Raw genomic sequence first — 25,588 nt, forward strand, 5'->3', positions numbered from 1 at the left:
TTGATGTCTGAGACAGCAATTTGCTTGTTTAAACCCCTCTACAGTAACTTCATTAAAGAGCTTCTGGCTGTTTCTAAACAGAAATGCAATGCAAAGTTGTTTATCTTGGGCAGAGGGCTGAGGTTTCTTGAATCATACAGACATTATCTGTTGGGAAGAAAATTGGTGGTTATTAAATAAAGGTATCTGGGAGGCTTGAGTATTTTTTCAGAAGTGGTTGTTAAGGGCTGTTGTGCTTAGAGGGACGGGTAAAGAAAGAGTGTAGCAAACAATGGTACAATCTTGATGGCAGGGCTACCCCTTTCGGTCCATTGGACTGTCTCTAGCTACCCTCTTTTGGATAAAAGAAGCAGGGGATTAGCCTTTTGGTTTCTTAGAATCAAACTCTCCACCTAGAAATTCACAACTCGAGGGTTGGGGCCCATCAGAATCCTGTGGGGTTGGTGGTAGGGGAAGGAGTGTGGAATAGGCTACCTCCTTGTCCAGCATGACCCCATCTCTTTTTGTCCTGATGGAATACACATGGGATACAGGTGGAGGTTTAAGCAGTCTTTAAACTTTAGGATTTGAAAACATCATAGCATCTTGGGCTTGGGAGCTGTGTTCTGGTAGCTGGTTTTTCTCTTGTATTACATTGAGAGGTTGAGGCCTCACTGGTAGGCCTTTGAAAAGGGTCCCCATGGTGGTTGTTGCCTGTTTTTCCATGGCTCGCCACATCCCTGCATCCTTTGTCTCCATCCCCCCATCCAGTTCTTCCTTCAGCCTCAGGCCAGTGCCCCTCCCTGAAGCTCCTCACAGCCCACAGAATAATGGAGTTGAGTCCTAGTTCTCTCCTGGGTAACTGTGGGCTTGTCTGGATGTCAGTGGAGTCTCTCTCTACCGGATGTCTGCTCAGGTTCTTGCTGACACCACAGGGAAAGGAGAGAGTTTGAGTCCTTTGGAAAGGGTAGGGGCTTCAACTCTTTGGTTTTTTGTCCACATTAGTGCTACAGCCAAGTTTTCTCCTGTAATAGTTAAAGGCAAACCAACTAGTCATAGTGAGAAGTAGCTTTTCTTTTGAAGACCTCTCAATCTAATACACTTAGAGAATTTATTGTCCTCCTATTAAGATGCCTCACTTCTTTCAAAGTAATATTCCCAAACATGCTGGCTTTATTCTACTTAAGCTCATTCAAGCCTTTCCTAACTTTCCCTCCCATTTCGAGAGTCTCCACATTAGCTAATTATTCCTCCTGGGTCATGTGGAGAAATGGCAGCCTACTCTCTGTCCCCCTGTTTTTCTCCCCTGAATAAATAGGGTCAGGAGTTTCGATTTATTTAGACACAGACATATTGTATATGTAGAGCCAGCAGGATTTGTGACATTTAATAAGAGCTGGATGGCACCCGATAGGGAATTAAAAGTCTCAATATCTTTTGTAAGAAGAAATTCTTTTACTTACTAGAAATTGTGAATGCTGCTCTAGGGTTCTCCCACCCCAATGTCAAAATTTCATATAGAAAAAAGGAAATTGAAACAAATTCTGAGATGTGGTATAGATCTATATTATATTAAAATGTTAACAAAAGCCTGGAATATTTTAGTTAATTGTTTTGTTGAAAACAAAACCAGACTGTTCTTATTTTGAACAATTTCCACTTCATATCTACAACTAATTACTGAATTCCTAGTGTGAACAAAGCCTTTTCAAGACAAACTTCCAGACTATTCCTCCTCCAAGAAGCATATCACCACAGGGAAAGGAGAAAGTTTGAGACAGTACTCAAATAAAAGAGTGAAGAACCAGAAGAACCAGAAGAGAGGGAATCAGCACCATAGAGACTCAAAGGAAAAAAAGAGGGCATTTAGCTTAGAGGATCTAGAAAAACCTTGTGGAGGAGGATGTGTTTGCGAGGGGCAGTGAGGAGTGTAGTGGTTTTGTTGGGTGAAGCTTGGCATCAGGAAAGAGAATTTTCACTTGGTTTCTCTCCTCTCTCTCCTCTTCCTCCTCATACTCCTTGCTCCTTCTCCATCTTTTCATACTTTCTGCTGATGTCTGAGGAACCACAGGCAGCAGTGTAGTAAAGTTAAGATTCAACCTTGTGGTGCTCAGCTTTAGGATTTAGTCTCTAAGAATACACTAAAAGTGTCTGAAAGTGGGAACTGCCTATAAGTCACTAACTTTTTACTTACTTGTACTTTATATCAGTGATTTTATTTTCTTCCCTTGGCAGCCTTCATATCAAGCGCAGAAGAATCTGTGTCAGCCCACACAGTCATAATATTAAGCGGTGGATGAAAGAACAAGCATCCAAGAAAAATGCTAAAGGCAACATTTGCCATAAGAAGAAACACCACAGCAAGAGGAACAGTAAAGAGGCACGTCATAGGAAACATGAAACACATGGCCATGAAAATCCCTATTAGAGAGTTTACGAGTGAATCTACACAGACGATTCCTGAAGCGAACTTGGCCATGGTTGGTTATAAAGTTATCATGTGAATGTTCCTTATTGGAAGCCAAGAGGGCAAAACAAAATATATATTTTTAAAAGGAACAATTATACAGTATGCAAATGTAGCCAATAATATACTCAACTGAAAAATGAAATGAAAGGATAATACAGTCATGCGCCGCATAACGACGTTTCTGTCAATGAGGGACCACATATACGACGGTAATCCCATAAGATTAGTACCGTGTTGCCTAGGTGTGTAGTAGGCTATACCATCTACGTTTGTGTAAGTACACTCTAGGATATTCGTGTCATAAAATCACCTAACAATGCATTTCTCAGAACGAATCCCCATTGTTAAGCGATGCATGACTGTACTTATCTTCATATGGTGTTTTAAGAGTAGCATACAGACATAATTTCTCCAACTTTTTTATTATGAAGTTTTCCAAACCTACAAAGAAGTTGAAAGAATGGTACAGTGAACGCCTGTATACCTTTCACTTAAATTAATCATTGTTAATATTTTGCCACATTTGTTTTCTCTCTCCTCTCTTTGTATGTGTGTATATATAAAACATTTTATATATATGTAACAATATATAATTTTTTTTCTAAACCATTTGAAAATAAGTTGCAAACATCATACTACTTCATTCCTAAATTTTTTTTAGTGTTACAACTTGGCGTCCCTCAAGAATAAAGACATTTTCTATATAATCGCATTATCAGCTTTATACCTAAAAAATTAACAGTTTCATCAAATATATTATTCTCATCTAATATATATAATAATGTCATCTAATATATATATACACATATATATATACATATATATGTGTATATATATATATATATATATACATGTATAGTCTACATTCAAATTCCTCGACTACTTCCAGAGCATTTTATATAGTTTTTTTTTTAATCAATCAATCAAGGTTCACATATTGCAATTATTTGTTATATTTCTTTAGTATCTTTTTATCTACCAAAGTCCTTCTGCATTTTTCTTTTCTTTCTTCCCATGGCATGGACTTTTTAACAGAGTGTAGGTCAGAATCTGCTCCACACTCTGGGTTTGTCTGTTTTGTTATGATTACGTTCAGGCTTAACATTTTTGGTAATAATGCCTCCTGTATGAATTTGTGTATTTCTTAATGCAGTATTTAGAGTTCATGAACATTAGAGTTCATTTTCTAGGTGAAAATCACTTTAAAACATCTAGTTTGAGTAGCTACTGTTGTTTGGATTGATAAATTCTGATGCTGAAAAAATATGTTTTAGCTGAATGTCATTTTAAAACACCTAGTTTGAGTGGCTCCTGTTGCATGGATTGAGAAATTCTGATGCTGAAAAATAAAATGTCTGCTTTGCTCTGGGAGCCATCTGCCTCCCACAGTCAGTTCTTGGAGCAGCACTAGGGAGGGGTCCAGAATTGACTCTCATGAGGGATGATTTTACACTTTCCCTAAACAAGGAGCCTACATCTTTTAACTCCTAACCCACCTTTCCCATACCTTGTGCGTCAATTCCCACTGCACTGCTCCTCTTTTGGACTCCTTTTTGTCCACAGAAGCTTCGAGATGTAGAGTAAGTCCTAGCTTTCATAAAGTGTCAACGCAAATAATCTATAATCAATATATTAACCAAAATTGGCGTGAGTTTATTATATGAGCCAGTTTTGAGGACTATAGACCAGGAGAGAACCTTCATCAAGGAAGGAAGCCCTCCGAAGAAGCAGGGTATACCATGGGGTTATATTGTCTTGGAACAAGGAACATGCATCAAATATGACAGGAATCTCTTTTTTACTACAGGGACAAGATGTTTTGCTAGCACAGCAGGTCAGTGGTCAGAAGATAAGCACAGCAGGTCAGTGGTCAGCAAGTCAGAGGTCACAAAATGAGCACAATAGGTCAGAAATTAATAATTAGTTTCTGGGAAGAAATGCTTATCTTTAAAGAAATGCTGATATGGGGGGAGGCACACATCCCTATCTTTAAGAGCATCATTCTTGGCTTTGGGACATTGTAAATGTTTAAAGCAAATGTACAATGCATGCTCGATAGGCCACGTTCAGCCTTTCTGGAAAAACAAGGTCAGGCCAAATCAGTTTTAACCAAATGGCTTCCTCATATACTCCAATATATCCTATTGCTTTTCATTTATTCATCAACAGCCATCCAATGGCAGGAGCACAGTGGTCACTTTGCCAGGTGTCAGGTGTCCTGGCTGCAGGCCAGTCCTGGGCAGCGGTGTTGCCAGCATGACTTGGAGGTGATAATGGGACACATGGAGGTGCTGAGCCTGATGTAGGTTAATATCACCAATAGCCTTTGTCTAATACCGCTCATTGACACTGATTTACCGTGTGGTTTATTTATTTTCACCAACAATCCTGCAAGCTTTGTATTGATATTTCCACTTTATGAATGAGGAAACCTGAGGTTCTTAGAGGTAAAATGGCTTGCCCAAGATCAAGATAAAAGGCTGCTTCTGTGTTCTGGTCACCTGGGGTGGTGGGTGAGTTTTATATTTACCCTTTTTGATGTGAAGACTACCGCAGCTTTCAATTTAATCTAAATTTAAAAAGATCTTCCTTTTTGAGAAACTTGGACACTCTGTGTAGCACCATTAAACATCCACTAACTATGCCAGTCCAAATTGGGCTGGCTAGCAGACAATCCAAAATGCTCCCACTCTTTCATACCATGGAGCTTGACTAGCAGATGTGGGAACGTAGGCAAAGATTACCTAAGAGTGGTATTAGTACCCCTCCCTGTAAGATCTAAGCTTTATAAAATCACAGAATAGAACTATGACATATGTTTCACAATTTATATAACCAACCTTTTTTTTTTTTTTTCCTGAGAAAGCTTCACCCTGAGCTAACATCTGTTGCCTATTTTCCTGTTTTTGCTTGAGGAAGATTCACCCTGAGCTAACACCTGTGCCAATCTTCCTCTATTTCGTATGTCAGTCGTCGGCACAGCATGGTTGCTGCCGAGTGGTGTAGGTGCACGCCCAGGAACGAACCCCAGGCCGCCAAAGCAGAGCATGCCAAACTGAACCACCAGGCCATAGGCCTGGCCCTAACCAACCATTTTGACAATTATACACATTTGTTTTTTACAGTTATAAAATCATGCTTTCCCTCTGGCCAATTTAAGAAAACCCCAAGTTCATCTCATCCTACCCCAAATGCTGTGATTCTGCTCTTCCTCATAATTCACGATCAGATAATTTGATTAATTGGCATACTGTAGCCTCTCCATCTTGTTGCCATTCTACCTCTGCATAAACTACCAAAACAGTAAGCATCTCCTTCCTTCATCTGGGGTTTAGCACATAGTAGATACTCAATAAATATTTCCTGATAAAACATACATAAGCAAGTGACCTCTCATTTGGCCAATTACAATGAAAACAAGACACCACAGAACAGTGATGCACTCCTGAAATGACCAGCCTTTACTGAAGAGTGAAAAGGATACTAAGGGTTAAAATCTGCCAAGAGCTGGCTGAGAGAGTACATTAAATAAGCCCATGTGACTGGGCTCCAGTGTTTTCAAGTTTTTCTTAATCTCAGAATTTTTATGTTCTTTTACCTCTTCCCTACAGCTCTTACATCAGTCTCCATAAAATGGAATTTATCTCCATTTCTGTTCACCTTTCTCCCAGGCATAATGATCTATATCAGTGAATTAAAGAATATTCTTTGCAGAGGTAGAGCAGAAGAAATGGCTTCCAACAGATTGACTTTGCTAAACCCAGATCATAGTGAAGGCAAATTGTACAGTCTGTGAGAAAACCTAGGTTTGGGAAGAAAGTAGGGTTGTGGTGGCCTCGGGGATTATAAAGGGTGAAGAAAAGAGATGACTCCCTGTTTGATTCTCTACTTTCAGAGTCACCCTGGACCTACCAGAATGAGTAAAATAAAAAAAGATGAAGGGGCCAGGCCGGTGGTGTAGCGGTTAAGTGCCCGCGCTCTGCTTGGGCAGTGGCCCAGGGTTCGCAAGTTCAGATCCTGGGTGTGCACTGACACACCACTTGTCAAGCCATGCTGTGGCAGCGTCCCATATAAAGTGGAGGAAGATGGGCATGGATGTTAGCCCAGGGCCAATCTTCCTCAGCAAAAAAAAAAAAAAAATTTTCATTGGATGTTAGCTCAGGGCTAATCTTCCTCACACACACACACAAAATACATAAAAAAAAAAAGGTGAAAATACCAAGTGTTGATGAGGATGTGGAGCAACCAGAATTCGTATGTGTGCTGGAGGGGATGTGAATTAACAAAACCACTTAGGAAAACTGTCTAGTAGTATCTACTCAAGCCATATACCTACCCTATGACCCCAAATTTCCATACTTAATATCCAGTTAAATGAATATGTTCACCAAAACACATGTGTAAGAATGTTCATAGCAGCCCCAAAATGGGAAACTACCTAAGTGCCCATCGACAGTAGAACAGATAGATTTAAAATGTTATATTCATAAAATGAAATACTATCCACCAATAAGAAAGGACAACCTGTAACTCGTGCAACAATATGGATATATCTCACAAGTTTATTGATGAGGGAACAAGATCAGACACAAAGGAGTCAGTATCATAAATGCTAGCGAGCAGCTCTCTAGCAAGCCTACCTTACTTGCGCTGCTTAACTTCAATTCACTTCATGGTCAATTCTGGTTAGTGATTTGAAGATTTGTATGGGAGACATCAGAAAGGCCCATTTCTAGACTTCATGGGTTAGCAAAGTGATAGGCAACCAAAATTTCATATATAAACATGCAATGGCATAAATATATAAAATATTTTTTATTTATATATAACACCCTACACAATACATATGCACATATTTTCCTACTGTGGAAAACTGTCCTTTCTTTTTCCTCCCAACCTACCCCCCTAGGGCATCACTTTCCTCTGTGTTGCTCTAGTTGAAAAATAATCACAGGGGCTGGCCTGGTGGCGCAAGCGGTTAAGTGCGCGTGCTCCACTGCAGCGGCCCGGGGTTCGCCGGTTCGGATCCTGGGCGCGCACCGACGCACTGCTTGGCAAGCCATGCTGTGGCGGTGTCCCATATAAAGTGGAGGAATGGGCCGGCCCTGTGGCTTAGCGGTTAAGTGCGCACGTTCCGCTGCTGGCAGCCCGGGTTCGGATCCCGGGCGCGCACCAACACACCGCTTCTCCGGCCATGCTGAGGCCGCGTCCCACATACAGCAACTAGAAGGATGTGCAGCTATGACATACAACTATCTACTGGGGCTTTTGGGGGGGAAAATAAATAAATAAATAAATAAATAAATAAATAAATAAATAAAAGTAAAGTGGAGGAAGATGGGCACGGATGTTAGCCCCAGGGCCAGTCTTCCTCAGCAAAAAAAGAGGAGAATTGGCAGATGTTAGCACAGGGCTGATCTTCCTCACCAAAAAAAAAAGAAAAAAGAAAAAAGAAAAATAATCACATATGATCTCACTTGAATGTGGAATTTTAAAAAACCTGAGCTCACAGATACAGAGAATAGACTGCTTGTTGCCCGAGGTAGGGGGTTGGAGGATGGGCAAAATGGGTAAAGAGGGTCAAAAGGTACAAACTTCCAGTTATAAAATAAATGAGTCAAGGGATGTAATGAACAGCGAGGTGACTAAAGTTAACAATACTGTCTTGTATATTTGAAGGTTGCTAAGAAAGTAGATCTTAAAAGTTCTCATCACAAGGAAAAAAATTTATAACTGTGCGGTAATGGTGATTATTTTGCAGTATATACACGTATCAAATCATTATGTTGTACACCTAAAACTAATACAATATGTCAATTATATCTCAGTAAAAAAAAATCACAATGTTTATTACAAAGTGAAGTCTATAAATAAAAATTCTCTGGAGTTGAGCAGAGAAAGTTTCATCCTTCTGCCTTTCCCCAAAGATGAAGACGGGTGAAGCTGTTGTTTCAATTATCTCAGCCTCTTTTTTTCTAGGCAGAAGAGGAAGTCACCTTGGGATGGTGGTTTGCTAGTCTCAATTGTTCTGTGAAGGGTTTCTTGAGTGGTTTCCATTTGCTATATAAATGTAAGGTCAATGGGCAAAGGCAAAGGTCACAGTAAGATCTCCCTTTCCCCCTCTGTGGCTCAGCAGCAGTTTCTTCCACTGATCTATACAAAATTCTGGGGAAGAAGTGTACAATTTGCATAAGGAGGCCAGAGCATCTAGGAAAAGTGCCCAACACCCTAACCTGAACTGCTGAAATGAGAGTTGGGAAAACCTGTCAGGGTAACTTTCCAAAGTCCGCTGGCAGGCAAGGTGCCAATTGCCACTAAGGGAAATTCATCTGAAAGGTAGGATTCTTCTCAGCTGATGACTCAGGCTTGACACCAGGGGCCCCGTGTCTGGGCATGGAAGTGGATTCTTTCTACCTCAGTGTGTGGTTGAGAGACAAAGCTCTCTAGACCCTGCCACTTAAGGTATAGTGTCTGAGCCTGTGTGTGACCCAGGAGAGCTGCAACTGTGGACTCCAAGCATGGAGCATCTCCCTAAGCTGATCTGTGTGTCTGGTCCAGTAAGGGCATCATCCTCTGGACCCCATCGTATTGGGAAAGGCTGATGACAGAAGCCATGTCTAGTGTGTTTCCAGCTAAATCCTCGGTGCCTAGCTCAGTGTCTTGTACATAGAAGGTTCTCAGTGAATATTTGAGCATAGAAGTTGCTAATAAAGGATACAGGATCTGGAATTCGGTAACAAGACCCTGTGGTAGCAAGCACAGCAACCATGCTGCGAGACTCCAATCTTTCTCTCTACCTGGTGTTTGGAAAGCTGGAGTGCTCTGCTTTGAATTGAATTCTTAGACTATTCAGGTGGAGGAGACAGAGAGGCCTTGAAAAGGAAGTACTCTAGTTCTTGTGAATAAAAGTAAATTGATTTGCAATCAATTGATTGGAAAAATAAAAGAAATGTGACTGTATTTACAGCCCAAGCCAGTGGAGCAAGTCTTACAAGTTGCATAAGATACCATTTCAGATATCTGAATCGTGTAGATCACAGACGACAACTCCAAGGTTCTGGTTCCGTGAAAATATATACCTAAACAACACTTATGTGACCTTTAATATCACAACATCAATTTTTTAAGTTGGAAATAGCTCCTCCATCCAAAATGGGCTCAGGCTACTTTCAAGGGGTAAAAGAGAAACTTGGCATTTCTAGTTCCCCAAAACCAAACCTCAAAATCAGGCCAATTTTCCCACATTTCAGGCTGAGAAATCAGAGGCAGTGAAGGCAGAGCAGATGTTGTATACCATCTGGAGATAATATCCTGTACTCACAATGACCACTATGTAAATAATTCAAACAAAATATTAGTTTTAATAGACTTTCCTGAGTTTTTGTGGAATTAGCAACTGCTATTTAAAAAACACACATATAACTTAGGAACTGTATTGTGAATCTGTTTTCTATAAACTAAACATTCCTGAAAACTATATCAGTATTCAATTTATTTTTAGAAATAGAATTCAATTTTAAATGAAGTAGGAGACTTTCTTATTTAAAGAAATTTCTCCAAAAAATCATTTGATAAAATCAATACATTTTTTAAAGCTAATGTTGACATTTGACTTTTTATTTGTGCAGAGTTATGTGGTAGAAAAAGCACTGGATTGTTTGGGTCAGACAAGCCTTGATTGGAATCCTTGTATAGAATGTTGGTTTGTTTATCTGTAAATGGAGACAGTAAAACCTGGCTCAAAGATTGTTGTTGGGGAGTCAGAGAAAGAGACATGACAACAGAATGATCTGTCTCTGAGAAGAACTGTGATGTGCTGTGAGAAAAATTCGACCCACTGTTGCTGGTTTAGAAGTTGGAGGAAGAGAGCCACAAGCCCATGAATGGGGCAGCCTCTAGAAGCTGGAAAGTGCAAGGAAATGGATCCTCCCCTAGAGCCTCCAGAAGGAATGAAGCCCTGCAGATGCCTTGAGTTTAGCCCAGTGAGACTCATTAGATTTCTCACTTCCAGAACTTTAAGATAATAAATTTGTGTTGTTCTAAGTCATTAAAAACAGAAAGATTATTGTGAGGATTTAATGTAAAGCACAGTGCTTGCTACATACGGGGTGCTCAGTACTATTAGTTCTGTTTGGGGGAAGACTGTATACTGGTTTGTTTAAAGTGAGAAAAACCTTTGAGATGAAGGTATTCTCTCCCACCCAACTCTCACCCTCCAATTCCTAGCACTTGAGCCCCTGTTAGACATCGAACCTGAACTCAGTCCTGCTGTGGAGAGCTTGGGAAGGGCCTGCCTTGTGCTTCAGAAAGAATGGCTAAGGGGAGAGCAGTGTTCTCACAAGGCCTGAGTGGTGACATTGGGGGCCATCACTAATAGAACAGAGGACGTCTGTGCCCCTAAGAGCAGCAACTTCATGTGGCTGAGGCAACAGAAACAAGGTCAGAGTAAAAGCACACAAATCGCCTGTCCCCAGCCACAGTTGGGACAATACCCTTGGGCCCTGGGAGGTCACAGTGAAGAAAGGTAAAATCTGATCATTCAGCTGGTGGTATTACAAGATACCTTAATTGACATCAAAAACATGTGTCCCTATCTTTTAGTCATGTGTGTTATTTGTTTCACAGCATGGAAATAGCTTCTGTTTCATCGATTTGGGTTGGACCGGGGAGAAGTTTGAGAAAATGTCACAGTCTAACCTCCTCTTGCCCTTTATCAGGAACCTCTGAGACCTGGGTGAGAGTGAGTTAGAAAGAGAGAGAACACGAGAGCAAAGGATAAACTATAAATACAGCTCTTTGAGATAAAGGTGCTTCATAATGTTTTGTTTTTGCTTTTTTTCCCTCTTGTGAAAAATGACGTGAGTGGAGCCATATTAAAATAGAACTGGGGCAGCCATTTCAGACGAATTGCCTTGCACGTCTTATTTCTTTATCTTCCAAACTGGACCAAACCGCCAACATTCCAAGAAGTTAGTAAGGACAAGAATATCCTGCCTGTAAGGTCTGATGAAACGAGACTTTGCTGATGACCAGATCGCTAACCAATCAATGAAGTGCAAACCTAGCCTCACCTTATCTAGCACCAATGACCTCTTCTTTAATAGAAATCACCTCATCCTCCTTTTTTCCCCTAAAACCCCTAAGCTCCTTTCCTGCAATCGGGACACTCTTTGGGTTTCTACCTAAATCTGTGCTCCCTGAATTGCAATTCTTTGATCCCAAATAAATGCTTTGCCTCTTAAACTAGTGTCTGTTTTTATAGGTTGACATATGATGTTCGAAGTGGGATCTGAAGTGATCTCACGTTTGAGGCCCACTGTCCGCTAGAAACGGGTTTGGTACCAACACAAGCCCCCTTGTGTCCTCAGCCACTTCCACAGACAGTTGACAACTCCAATTGTGGGACCTCTCAGGCTCGGACCTCCCTCCCTTTGGTTGAGGCCAGTGCCTTTCTTTGGGATGGGTGCAGCGGCTTTGGTCATTGCGGCAGAGGTTTCCCTCAAGCAATCAGAGGACTCCTTAGTTACAGTGTCGATGCAGCTCTTGCTGTGGGAGGGAATTCTCTCTGTAGATATGTGAGTACTTTGAATTTTGGAGGGAATTCACTTGGTAAAAATTTCTGCTTAGACAAACTTTGCTGTGGGTTAATATGCACATATGGTAAAAGCTATTGCTAAGGGAAATCTTGGAAGCCAAAGCCAAAAAATTGGTGGGCATGAGTTGAGCATTTAAGAGCCATGAGGGTGCTCACCACCTCGAGAAATCTCCCAGATAAGTTGGTCACGGAACAGGTTACATTGACATTATGTTACCCGTCAATCTCAAGAAAACTTTCATGCACTGAGCTACACTGTAAAAACATCACACAATCTCCAACCCCGTGAAACATCCCTCTTAAGTATTAGTTTGGCTACAAGAGACTCAAGGCTTAGCTGACCTGTTAATGTGCATATAAAAAACCCTGTTGCCATTCTAAGTTGCATGCTTTTCTTTACTATAGGACTTTTACAAATTTTTGTCCCAGTAGACTGATAATACTAAAGATGGTTTACAATTACAGTGGACACTTTGGGGATCCTCTGAACTTCCAAAACTTGTCTTTTTCGTCATTAGATTTGACAACCACAGACCAGACAAATTAAATGCAATCTTTAATTTCTAAGGAGTCAAGCATGCCACTTTCCAACACACCTGCTTAAAAAAACTATGGTCTCAGAAGCTATAAATTTTTACAAAGAACAGTAAAATCTTACTAAGCTTGCTTCATGTCCTGAGAGCTTGGCTTGGTAACCATCAGGCTGGGGGCCCAAAATATGGTCAGACAGAAATACAGGTTGCACCCCATTTGCAGTCAGATATGGCTGGACAGAAATGTGGGTTGCACTCCATTTGCAAATAGGGTCCTACCAAACTGCTGCCAGCCTCAGAGGAATTACACTGGCCATTAGAAGGAACATTCCAACCAGATAAGGTTATTTAAAAAGTGCACTTAAAAGCAAAGTCTTCAAAATTTCAAAATAGCCTTATTAAAAGTTTTGTTGCAAAAAGCTAATGAAAAACTAAGATATAAGAGGTACCTAAAAGAAAAGACTACATAGGGCCAGCCCTGTGGCTTGGTGGTTGGGTGCGCGCGCTCTGCTGCTGGTGGCCCGGGTTTGGATCCCGGACGTGCACCGACGCACTACTTCTCCAGCCATGCTGAGGCCGCGTCCCACATACAGCAGCTAGAAGGATGTGCAGCTATGACATACAACTATCTACTGGGGCTTTGGGGGGAAAAAATAAATAAATAAAATCTTTAAAAAAAAAAGAAAAGACTATACAAAAGTCTGTCAAGTTAATGGCCTTTCAGACACCTCCATATATACTTTCGATGGAGAGCCCCAGTATGGGCTCCTTCCAGAGTTAAGGAGACTCTGAGAGATTTTCTGGTAAACTGCTACATTATTCCCTTACACAGTCAAGGAGAAACTAAAATTAAAAATAAATGGAATTGTTTAATACCACCAGAAATATTCACTGTTTGTCCTGGATGAAATTTGACAAGATATTTGAAAGGATTTAGTAACTTATGGTCAGAAATTTGGCTAAACTGGAAGCTGATATTCAGAGCTTGACAGGATATTTTTTTTTTTTTTTGAGGAAGATCTGCCCTGAGCTAACATCTGCCAATCCTCCTCTTTTTGCTGAGGAAGACTGGCCCTGGGCTAACATCCATGCCCATCTTCCTCCACTTTATACGGGACGCCACCACACCATGCCTTGCCAAGCAGTGCGTCAGTGTGTGCCCAGGATCCGAACCAGCAAACCCCGGGCCGCTGCAGCGGAGCATGCACGCTTAACCGCTTGCACCACCGGGCCAGCCCCGGAATTCTTTTTTATAGGCCTTCTTCCCTAAGTAAAAATGAAGCTACGCACTCAGAGGGAAAGAAGGAAATTAGGGATGATGTAGTTGGACAGGTCAATCAACCTATAGTATCATTTAAGTTACAACACAATTTTGAGGAATTGAGAGCAACTGTCTTTATCTTGCAAAACTAGAAATGCAGCTCTAGAGGCAGTTCAGATTCCACCCATTCTCTTTAACCAATCCTAAAAACCTCCCCTATTTATCTCAAAAAGCTTGTAACCTCTCTGGGAACTGTTATCTAGAGCCTCATCAATTTCTAAGACTGAAAAAAAAAAAAAAAGAAAAAAAGAGAAAAACATTTATAGAAGTGCCTTTGTCCAAAATCTAACATCTTAAGTATCTTCTCCACAAATATTAGTAGGAAAAAGCTTTAGCCATCTAAGCAGGTAACCTCAATTTATTTCATCCGCCAGAAACAAAATTTGGATTCAATTATTCATTAGTGAGCTTTGTATTACTGTACTTGATTCATGGCAGTAATTTTAAAACAATAGCTATGGGGTCTCTATGTACGTGTGTCTCTCTCTATTACGTTATGTATTTATATGTGACATTTTTCTACCTCCAGATGGTACAATTTTTGAAAGAGCTCTATTTAATTGGCTTAAGGTAAGTGCTTATATAAATTATTTCTAAATATAATAGAAATTAACCCAAATGAATTTTGGGATCATGTGATCTAGGATAATATTTGGTATTAAAGCTAATTTAAGTTTGTTGTCTTTAGAGTTATAAGCATTAAATATAAAACTTTTTTCTAAGTTTACCAAAAGTCAAACTAACTCATGTCATCTGTTACAAAATTTGGTAGCAAAAAATTGATGGCTGACTTAGTCTAATGTCTCATGAAGTTTTTGTAAGTAATCTAAATATAATTGTTGGGAACAAGTAAACTAAATAGACGTAACTAGGATTAAAAGATTTTTAGGTGAACTTTTAAACAATAATTGTGTTATGGTATATGTACTTAAAAATAACTTCAAAACATTTTGGTTACTCAAAACCTTAGAGTTTTGCTAAGTTAAGTTAAATGATAGAAATTTATTGAGTATCTGGATCATTTCCAAATAAGATAAAATATTAGACATTAATTACTAAGCATAGGTTTATCTACTTTTGGCTTCTTATTACAGAAAAAACTATAAGATGTTTAGGTCTACTAATAAACATATCTTGTGGTACATTAAAAAATTTATACTGGGGCCAGCCCAGTGGCATAGCAGTTAAGTTTGCGTGCTCTGCTTCAGCAGCCTGGAGTTTGCAGATTTGGATCCCGGGCACGCACCAATGCACCCCTTCTCAAGCCATGCTGCAGCGGCACCGCATATAAAAAAGAGGAAGATGGGCACAGATGTTAGCCCAGGGCCAGTCTTCCTCAGCAAAAAGAGGAGGATTGGTGACTGATGTTAGCTCACAGCTAATCTTCCTCACACACAAAAAAAATTTATATTATGAGAAAAATGTATGTTTTCAGTAACAAAAAAGAGGATTAAGGAATGGAGATATCTTTGTTAAGAAGGTAAATTTGTTCTAAAGTAAGACTAGTTATGGGAAAGAACAAAAGGACAAATTCTGAATGTAAAAAAGAAAGTTATAGAAGGTTTACAGAAGAGGAACCCTGAGAAAAGAGTTTTGTGTGTGGTCAAGCTGGCTAAGATTGAAATTAATTAAATTAAGTGAGTTTTAGTATCAAAAGTAAGCTGGTGCAAAGATTAGAATTTGGTTTTCTCTCTCTTAACAGATTTTTGGGCTTTTAGTTTGCTCTTGATAAAGAGATTATGAAAGATTTTTTTTTTTTACCTTTGAGTAGTCTGCCAAAAAGGCAAGGATTCTATGTTTTATCAAAATTAATTTCCTGTATTGTTTTTATCAGGTCTTTAATTGCAAGAGATAAAGTTTTTCTTACAACTGTTTAAATTTCTCTATTTGCCTGAAAATATTTGTCACCATAGTTAAATGGATAACTAAACATTGTTTCGTAGTGACCTATGATCCTATTTGACCAAGTGTTTTAAAACATTTTGATAAACTTCCCCAAATTAAATTCTAAATGAAGCCTTTTTGACCTGGAAATAACTTTGAGATTTTCCAGAGGGCCCCTGGAACACCTCACCTCAAAGAATTTCTTCTCTCTTCTAAAAAAGGGAACTATTAAACTAATTAGGTTTATTTGGTATGTTAAACTGCATGGGAAGCATTGTCAAATAAGCATGCTAAGACTCCTTTATGGATATCCTTGCATGCATATATATTATTAATATAAGTGTTTTTGAAATTTTTAAATTTCTAATATGTCCTGGTATAATGTTATCACTTGTAATTCTAGTTATTATCTTAAAATGTTATATGTCATAAAAATAACCAAATTTCTTTGGCATTTGCATTATAATGTTAAGTCTTTTGTCATCTATAGATATTGTTTTACTCTGATGCTTTTATAAATATGTTTCATCTTCAGAGAGATTCCTGGCAAGGACTCTGACACTTACTCGAGAATACAGGTTTCTGATAAACTTTCAGATGATAAAACTGAACTGGAAAAGAAATTACAGAACTCTAATGGAGAAACTGATGACTCCATTAAACGAACAAAAGATTAAGATCAAGAATTGATAACATGGGACTACATGAACTAAGGAGGATGCTCCAAAGTCTTGTTTTTCCAGATTTAAAGAAATATTTTCTCCTAAGCTATCAACAATTTGGTAAGATATACCTCTATGAACAAAGATGAAACATTTACTGTTTCTCCCTGCCTGATTCCTCCAGAATTCAGAAACTCTCAGTGAGTATTCTTATTTTCACTTATATAAAAAATCAGGCCAAGTTTTTAACATAAACAAATTAGTTTTACTATGATTATCTTTGCTAAAAAACTGAGGGTAATTGTGGAGAGAAAAATCATGTTGCACCTTTGTAGATGTTGGATTCTAGCCCTGTTAATTGTTTTTAGGTTTTGTTATATACCTATAGACTGGACTCCCCTGGCCTAAGGTATTGCCTTTGGTCTTGGCAACTGCTCACAGTGCCTTCTTTGGAAAACATGAACTGACCCCACATGGGATGGTCACTGGCAGGTCAGTGTCTGTTGGTATATAACCCTCTGCTGATCTTTTGTTGTCTTATGCTAGTATGACCAGCTACTGTAAGTCTCTAATGTCTTATGCTCAAGCCTATCATCAACAAGTTAAAGAAGCTTTCCCTGATTCCAATTTAAAGGATTCTGTTGGTCACAGTCTAGAGCCTGGTGACTGGGTATTCTTGAAGCATCATCAGGGAAGATAGCCCTTGAGCCCCACTGGAAAGAACCATAGCATGTGCTCCTAACCACTGACATTGCTGCAGAACTAGAAGGCATTTAACCTTAGAGATACTAAAGAAGTATCTACCTGACATCTGTTCCTGTACAAATGCTGGAGGCTTCCAAATCAAATTAACTAGAAAGAGAAGCAGCCAACATCTGAGGCAGACAGCTTTCCCAAGATGGCTTGACCAGGCCTATACACCTTTTACTCACTATTGCTTCTTACCTTATTTTCTCCTTCTCTTTCTTGGAAAGACAATACTCTTATCTGCATCTCCCAATCTATTACAAAGGGAGGAAATCTTTCTCCTTTGGGTTTGTCATATTGTGTTTTTCATCAGAAGCCTCATTCTGTATCTGAATCTAGAAAATCCTTTAGTGCATTTAATTACCAATTTCTCCACCATTCCTCCCCTAATTCATTGTGCCAGGTGTCTAGAACTTCTCATCTAACCAATCAAACCTCCAGAGATCAAGAGGTAACATTTGTAACTGTTGTGAATACCTCTTGCTTTGCTTGACTAAACACCTCCAGCAAGGTAAAGACAGAACAAGACAGAACTTGGGCACAAGCAAAATAGTTAAATGCAGTGCCCACTGACATCTTGTGTTTCTTTGCAGGGAAAGATTCGCCCTGAGCTAACATCTGTTGCCAATCTTCCTCTTTTTTTTCTCCCTAAAGCCCCAGTACATGGTTGTCTATTCTAGTTGTAAGTCCTTCTAGTTCTTCTATGTGAGCTGCTGCCACAGCATGGCTACTGAGAGACAGGTGGTGTGGTTCTGCGACTGGGAGATGAACCCGGGCCACCGAAGCAGTCAGAGTGCCCAACTTTAACCAGTAGGCCATCATGGCTGGCTCTCCTGTGGTTCTTTGATCTCTTTAGCTTGCTGCCCTCAGACATTGCCTCCTGGTTCAGGTCTATTCTCCACTTAGGATTTTGTTTGTTATTACAGGAATTCTTGTTGTTGTAAACTTTGCCTCCTCTGCATACCTTGATGTTATAAAAACACCACTTGGATAATGGTCATTCAGTGCTTTGAAATAATTACTAAGGCTTGTGAAACCTCACATGAGAAACTTCGAGAAACTGCAGAAGATGTTTACCTTTAAAAGAACTTGACACATAGAGCTTTCTCTGCTCTGGCACTCCTGTTGTTCAAATGTAGCCTAAAGGCTCCTAAGGAAACAACTTTTCCTCCCATGTGGAACATGAAATACCAGGAATGAGCCTTCCTGGAGCTGAGGAACCAATGATACTTTGATGGCTGTTTAGCAATGCTTTTTGATAGATGATCAGCAATACTTTCCAGTGTTTGATCAGTGATGCTTTTGGAGAAAGATCATGACCAAAAGGGGAAAAACGTGAAAGATGACATGAGTGGAGCCATATTAAATTTGAGCCAAAGCAGCCATTTCAGAGGAATTGCCTTGCACGTCTTGTTTTATCTTTCAAACTGGACCAAATCGCCAACATTCCAAGAAGTCAATAAGGACAAGAATATCCTGTCTGTAAGGACTGATGAAATTGGACTTTTTTGATGACTGGATGGCTAACCAATCAATGAAGTACAAGTCTAGCCTTTTTCCTGATGACTGATTCTCAAGCCAACCTATGAAGTACAAACCTAGCCTTACCTTATCTAGCACCAATGAACTCTTCCTTTTTTAAAAAATTTTTAATTGATGTCATAATAGTTTATAACATTGTGAAATTTTAGTTGTACATTATTGTTTGTGAGTCACTGTATAAATGCTTCCCCCCACCCAGTCCCCTTGCCCCTGGTAACCACCAAACGGTTCTCTCTGTCTGTGTGTTAGTTTATCTTCCACTTATGAGTGAAATGATGCAGGGTTTGTCTTTCTCTCCCTGGCTTATTTTGCTTAACATAATACCCTCAAGGTCCATCCATGTTGTTGCAAATGGGACGATTTTGTCTTTATTATGGCTGAGTAGTATTCCTTTGTATACATAGACCACATCTTCTTTACCCAATCATCAGTCGAGGGACACTTGGGTTGCTTCCACTTCTTGGCTATAGTGAATAATGCTGCAGTGAACATAGGGGTGCATAAGCCTCTTTGGATTGTTGATTTCAGGTTTGTTGGATAGATACCCAGTAGTGGGATAGCTGGATCATAAGGTATTTCTATTTTTAATTTTTTGAGGAATCTCCATACTGTTTTCCATAGAGGCTGCACTAGTTTGCATTCCCACCAGCAATGAATTAGGGTTCCCGTTTCTCCGCAACCTCTCCAACATTTGTTGTTTTTTGTCTTGATGATCATAGCCATTCTAATGGGTTTAAGGTGATATCTTAGTGCAGTTTTGATTTGCATTTCCCTGATGATCAGTGATGTTGGACATCTTTTCATATGCCTATTGGCTACCTGTATATCTTCCTTGGGAAGGTGTCTGTTCATATTCTCTGCCCATTTTTTGATCTGGTTGGTTGTTTTGTTGTTGTTCAGTTGTGTGAGTTCTTTATATGTTATGGAGATTAACCCTTTGTCAGAAACATGACTTGGAAATATTTTCTCCCAGCTGGTGGGTTGTCTTTTCATTTTGATCCTCGTTTCATTTGCCTTGTAAAAGCTCTTTAATATGATGAAGTCCCACTTGTTTATTTTTTCTTTTGTTTCCCTTGTCTGAGTAGACATGGAATTTGAAAAGATCCCTTTATGACCAATTACAAATAGTGTACTACCTATATTTTCTTCCAGGAGTTTTATAGTTTCAGGTCTCACTTTCAGGTCTTTGATTCATTTTGAGTTAATTTTTGCATATGGTGAAACACATACACAAAATTCTTTCATTCTTTTGCACGTGGTTGTCCAGTTTTCCCAGCACCATTTATTGAAGAGACTTTCCTTTCTCCATTGCATGTTCTTAGCTCCTTTGTTGAAGATTAGCTGTCCATAGATGTGTGGTTTTATTTCCAGGCTTCAGATTCTGTTCCATTGATCTGTGTGGCTGTTTTTGTACCAGTACCATGCTGTTTTGATTACTATGTCTTTGTAGTATGTTTTGAAGTTGGGGATTGTGATGCCTCCAGCTTTGTTCTTTTTTCTCAGGATTGCTTTAGCTATTCGGGTCCTTTTGTTGCCCCATATGAATCTTAGTATTCTTTGTTCTATTTCAGTGAAGAAGGTCATTGGGATTCTGATAGGGATTGCATTGAATCTGTAGATTGCTTTAGGTAGCATGGACATTTTAACTATGTTTATTCTTCCAGTCCATGTGCATGGGATGTTTTTGCATTTCTTTATGTCTTCATAGATTTCTTTCAATAATGTCTTATAGTTTTCATTGTATAGGTCTTTCACCACCTTGGTTAAATTTATTCCTAGATATTTTATTCTTTTTGTTGTGATTGTAAATGCGATTGTCTTTTTGAGTTCTCTTTCTGTTAGTTTGTTATTAGCATATAGAAATGCAACTGATTTTTGTAGGTTGATTTTGTACCCTGCAACATTGCTGTAGTTGTTATTTCTAATAGTTTTCCAATAGATTCTTTAGGATTTTCTATATGTAAGATCATGTCATCCGCAAAGAGTGAGAGTTTGACTTCTTTGTTGCCTATTTGTATTCCTTTTATTCCTTTTTTTTTTTTTTGCCTAATTGCTCTGGCCAAAACCTCCAGTACTATGTTGAATAAGAGTGGTGAGAGTGGGCAGCTTTGTCTTGTTCCTGTTCTCAGAGGAATGGCTTTCAGTTTTTCCCTGTTGAGTATGATGTTGGCTGTGGGTTTGTCATATATGGCCTCTATTATGTTGAGGTACTTTCCTTCTATACCCATTTTGTTGAGAGTTTTATCATAAGTGGATATTGGATCTTGTCAAATGCCTTCTCTGGATCTATTGAGATGATCATGTGGTTTTTATTCCTCGTTCTGTTAATGTGGTGTATCACATTGATTGATTTGCGGATGTTGAACCATCACTGTGTCCCTGGTATAAATCCCACTTGATCATGGTGTATGGTCTTTTTAATGTATTGCTGTACTTGGTTTGCCAATATTTTGTTGAGGATTTTTGCATCTATGTTCCTCAGTGATATAGGCCTGTAGTTTTCCTTCTTTGTATTGTCTTTGTCTGGCTTTAATATCAGGGTGACGTTGGCCTCGTAGAATGTGTTAGGAAGTGTTCCATCTTCTTCTATTTTTTGGAATAGTTTGAGAAAGATAGGTATTAAGTCTTCTTTGAATGTTTGGTAAAATTCTCCAGAGAAGCCATCTGGTCCTGGACTTTTATTTTTGGGGAGGTTTTTGATTACTGTTTCAATGTCTTTACTTGTGATTGGTCTATTCAGATTCTCTATTTCTTCTTGGTTCAGTTTTGGGAGGTTGTATGAGTCTAAGAATTCATCCATTTCTTCTAGATTGTCCAATTTTTTGGCATATAGTTTTTCATAGTATTCTCTTATAAGCTTTTGTATTTCTGTGGCATCTGTTGTAATTTCTCCTCTTTCATTTCTAATTTTACTGATTTGAGCCTTCTCCCCCTTTTTCTTAGTGAGTCTGGCTAAGGGTTTGTCAATTTTGTTTATCTTCTCAAAGAACCAGCTCTTTGTTTCATTGATCCTTTCTACAGTTTTTTGGTTTCAATTTCATGTATTTCTGCTCTGATTTTTATTTCCCTCCTGCTGACTTTAGGCTTTGTTTGTTCTTCTTTTTCTAATTCTGTTAGGTGTATTTTAAAGTTGCTTATTTGGGATTTTTCTTGTTTGTTAAAGTGGGTCTGTATTGCTAGGAGATTCCCTCTCAGGACCACTTTTCCTGCATTCCATATGAGTTGGTATGGTGTATTTTCATTTTCATTTGTCTCCAGATATTTTTCGATTTCTCCTTTAACTTCATCAATGATCCATTGGTTGTTCAGTAGCATTTTGTTTAGTCTCCACATCTTTGTCATTTTCCCAGTTTTTTTCATGTGGTTGATTTCTAGTTTCATAGCATTATGGTCAGAGAAGATGCTTGTTATGACTTCAATCTTCTTAAATTTATATAGGCTTGCCTTGTTTCCCAACATATGGTCTATCCTTAGAATGTTCCATGGTGCGTGAGAAGAATGTACAATCTGTTGTGTTTGGATGGAGTGCTCTCTATATGTCTATTAAGTTCATCTTGTCTAGTTTTTTGTTTAAGTCCACTATTTCCTTATTAACTTTCTGTCTGGATGATCTATCCATTGATGTAAGTGGAATGTTAAGATCCCCTACTATTATTGTGTTGTTGTTAATATCTCCTTTTATATTTGTTAATAGTTGCTTTATGTACTTTGGTGCTCCTGTGTTCATGCATATATATTTATAAGTGATATATCTTCTTGGTGGAGGGTCCCTTTTATCATTATATATTGCCCCTCTTTGTCTGTCATGACCTGTTTTATCTTGAGGTCTACTTTATCTGATATAAGTACGGCAACACCTGCTTTCTTTTGTTTGCCATTAGCTTGGAGTATTGTCTTCCATCCTTTCACTCTGACCCTGTGTTTGTCTATAGAGCTGAGATGTGTTGCCTGGAGGCAGCATATTGTTGGGTCTTGTTTTTTAATCCATCCTGCCACTCTGTGTCTTTTGATTGGAGAATTCAGTCCATTTACATTTAGGGTGATTATTGATATATGAGGGCTTAATGTTGCTATTTTATCGCTCGTTTTCTGGTTCTTTTGCATTTCCTTTGTTTCTCGTCCTGTGTGTTTCAGACTATCCATTTAGTTTGGTAGTTCTGTATGGTGATTCTCTTAGTTTTCTCTTTATTTATCATGTGTGACTCTGTTCTGATCGTTTGTTTAGTGGTTACCATGAGGTTTGTATAAAAAATCTCATGGATGAAATAGAAAATTTTCTGATGACCTCTTATTCCCTTAGACTAAGTCGATTTGATCCCTTTCCTCTTCCCCTACTAGATTATTGTTGTCATAACTCATTCTATCTTGTGTTGTGAGTTTGCGTTTAAAGTGATGGGGTTATATTTATTTTTGGTGTTTTCCTTCCTTTAATCTTTGATTTTATAATTAAGTGTTTGCTGACCCAGTCTGATAGAGAGCTGTAATTTCTCTGGTTTTGTCTACCTATTTTTCTCCTTGCTCAAAGATTTGTATCTCCTTTCTCTCTTTTTTTTTCTAGGCATGAGGGCCTTCTTGAGCATTTCTTGTAGTGGGGTCTTGTGGCAATGAACTCCCTCAGCTTTTCTTTATCTGGGAAAGTCATTATTTCTCCATCGTATCTGAAGGAAATTTTCACTGGATAGAGTATTCTTGGCTGAAAGTTTTTGTCTTTCAGAATTTTGTATATATTATTCCATTCTCTCCTAGCCTGTAAAGTTTCTGTTGAGAAATCAGCTCAGAGCTTGATAGGAATTGTCTATCTGTATTTTCTCATAATTTGTTGAGCTTTTTTATGATAGCTATTTTGAATTCTCTGTTGTTAGGTTATAGATTTCTGTGCCTTTAGGATTGATTTCTGGGTGCTTGTCATTTTCCTTCTGTTTGGAGATTTAATATATTTTTGCATAGTGCCTGACAGTGTTGGCTTATTTTTCCTCATACTGAAAATATTTGGTCACGGTTTCCACCTGCCACCACTGGATGGGGGTCAAGAGTTTTGTATTCCAATCTGCAGGTGCTCTGGTTGATCGGCTGAGCTAAAGCATGGCTGAGCTGAAGTGTGGCTAAGCTGAAGTGTGGTTGGGCTGAAGCGTGGCTGAGCCAAAGTGTGGCTGAGCCAAAGCGCGGCTGAGCTGAAGTGTGGCTGGGCCGAGGCATCTGGAGCTGGAGCATGGCTGGGCTGAAGTAGCTGGAGCCGAAAGAGCTGGAGCCAGAGCATGGCCGAGCCGAAGCAGCTGGGGCCAGAGTGCAACCGGGCCAGAGCAGCAGGGGCGCACACGGCCAGGCTGGAGGAGCGGGGGATGGAGCAGCAGGGGGCCAGTGCATGGCCTGGGAGTGGTAGGTGCCAGAGCAGTGGGGGCTGGCATGCAGCTGGGGCTGGAGCAGTGGGGGCCAGAGCAGCCAGGGCCAGAGCACTGGAGGCAGGTGCACAGCCGGGCTAGAGCCACTGGGGCTGGAGCTCAGCTGGGCTAGAGCGCCACTGAGCTGAGGCTGTCGTGCCTCTGAGATGAAGTGCCTGGTGGGGCGGAGTGGTGCTCACTCTCACCTTCCTGATCCCAGGGACTTCTTGCTCCATCCTCGCTATCTGCTCTCCTGGGGTGCTAGCTTGATGAAGGCACCCCCACAAGAGTTCTGTTCCCTCTGTGAGGGAGTTTTCCACGGGTTGCGAGGGAACTTGGAGAGTGACGGTTTTCCTGTGGAGGACTGCCCCTCCCCCTCTCTCTCCAAGAGCCATGAGGTCTTGGTTTCAGTGTTGCTGTCATTGGGGAAGGAGTGGAGTTCTTCCTACCTCCTTTCACTTCCTCTGGGGATTCCAGCACCTTCAGCCTTAGATGTACAGCTGTGTGGGTCTCTGAGACATCTTTTGTGCTGTGTGAATGTCCTCTGTTGGTATATGAATGTCCTTTTTATTGTATCTTAGCGAGGGAGAGTTCAATGGGGAAATCTCACTCTGCCATGATGCCGGCGTCGCTCTCTTGAACTCTTCTTTAATACAACTCACCTCATCCTCCCTTTTTCCCATAAAACCCTAAGCCCCTCTCCTATAATTGGGACACTGTTTGGGTTTATACCTAAACACATGCTCCCTGAATTGCAATTCTCTGATCCCAAATAAATGCCTTGCCTCTTAAACTGGTTTCTATTTTTGTAGGTTGACACTCTGTTTCCACTTTCCACCAAGGCTACTTCCTCAATGCCATAGCTGAAGATCAACAACACCAACTCTTACTGGCTGTCCTGTCGTCCATATGAGGAGTGGTGTCAAAGAAGGATTCTTTCCTGCACTGAAATTGGAATCTACTGTAATTATCTGTGGTATATTGAATTATTGGCCTCAATTCTTCATCCTTCCCTGTAGCCATACCCTTTGCCAGGACTTTGCAGCTCCTCCCACAAAAGCAGAGTGTATTTCCCCTCCCCTTGACTTTGGACTTGATCACATGACTTACTTTGGCACATTAGCAAATGCGATGCAAACAGGAGCTTACAAAGTGCTTGTGTGTGAGGGACTAGCCCAGTGGCATAGTGTTTAATTTTGCACACTTCACTTCGGGGCCCAGCGTTCACAGATTCAGATCCCCGCATGGACCTACACACCACTCATCGAGCCATGCTGTGGCAGCATCCCACATACAAAGTAGAGGAAGACTGGCACAGATGTTAGCTCAGGGCTAATCTTCCTCACACACACACATACACAAAAGTACTGTGTGGCAGGGCTGGCTCTCTTTCACTCTGTCACTGGAGAAGAATCCTCCACTCCAAGTAGCTGCTCCCTCCATTCTGGGTCCCAAAATGAAAACACATAGAGAAGGG

The 25,588-nt window shown here is 39.9% G+C and overlaps 1 protein-coding gene across 2 annotated transcripts in view; it reads left to right on the plus strand.

Moving 5' to 3' along the window:
- The window catches only part of CCL28 (C-C motif chemokine ligand 28), a 28,671-nt gene extending 25,446 nt beyond the window's left edge, over positions 1-3,225 (plus strand). Inside the window, exon 3 of one of the 2 annotated variants that reach the window (XM_058564142.1) lies at positions 2,215-3,225. In XM_058564142.1, coding sequence (XP_058420125.1) covers positions 2,215-2,407 — 193 coding nt within the window. In that variant the 3' untranslated portion in view covers positions 2,408-3,225. The remainder of the gene's footprint in view (positions 1-2,214) is intronic. The other variant, XM_058564143.1, reaches the window with a different exon arrangement.
- Positions 3,226-25,588: the final 22,363 nt, after the last annotated feature.

This window comes from Diceros bicornis, chromosome 20 (genome assembly GCF_020826845.1).
Source record: "Diceros bicornis minor isolate mBicDic1 chromosome 20, mDicBic1.mat.cur, whole genome shotgun sequence".
Classification (NCBI taxonomy): domain Eukaryota; kingdom Metazoa; phylum Chordata; class Mammalia; order Perissodactyla; family Rhinocerotidae; genus Diceros; species Diceros bicornis.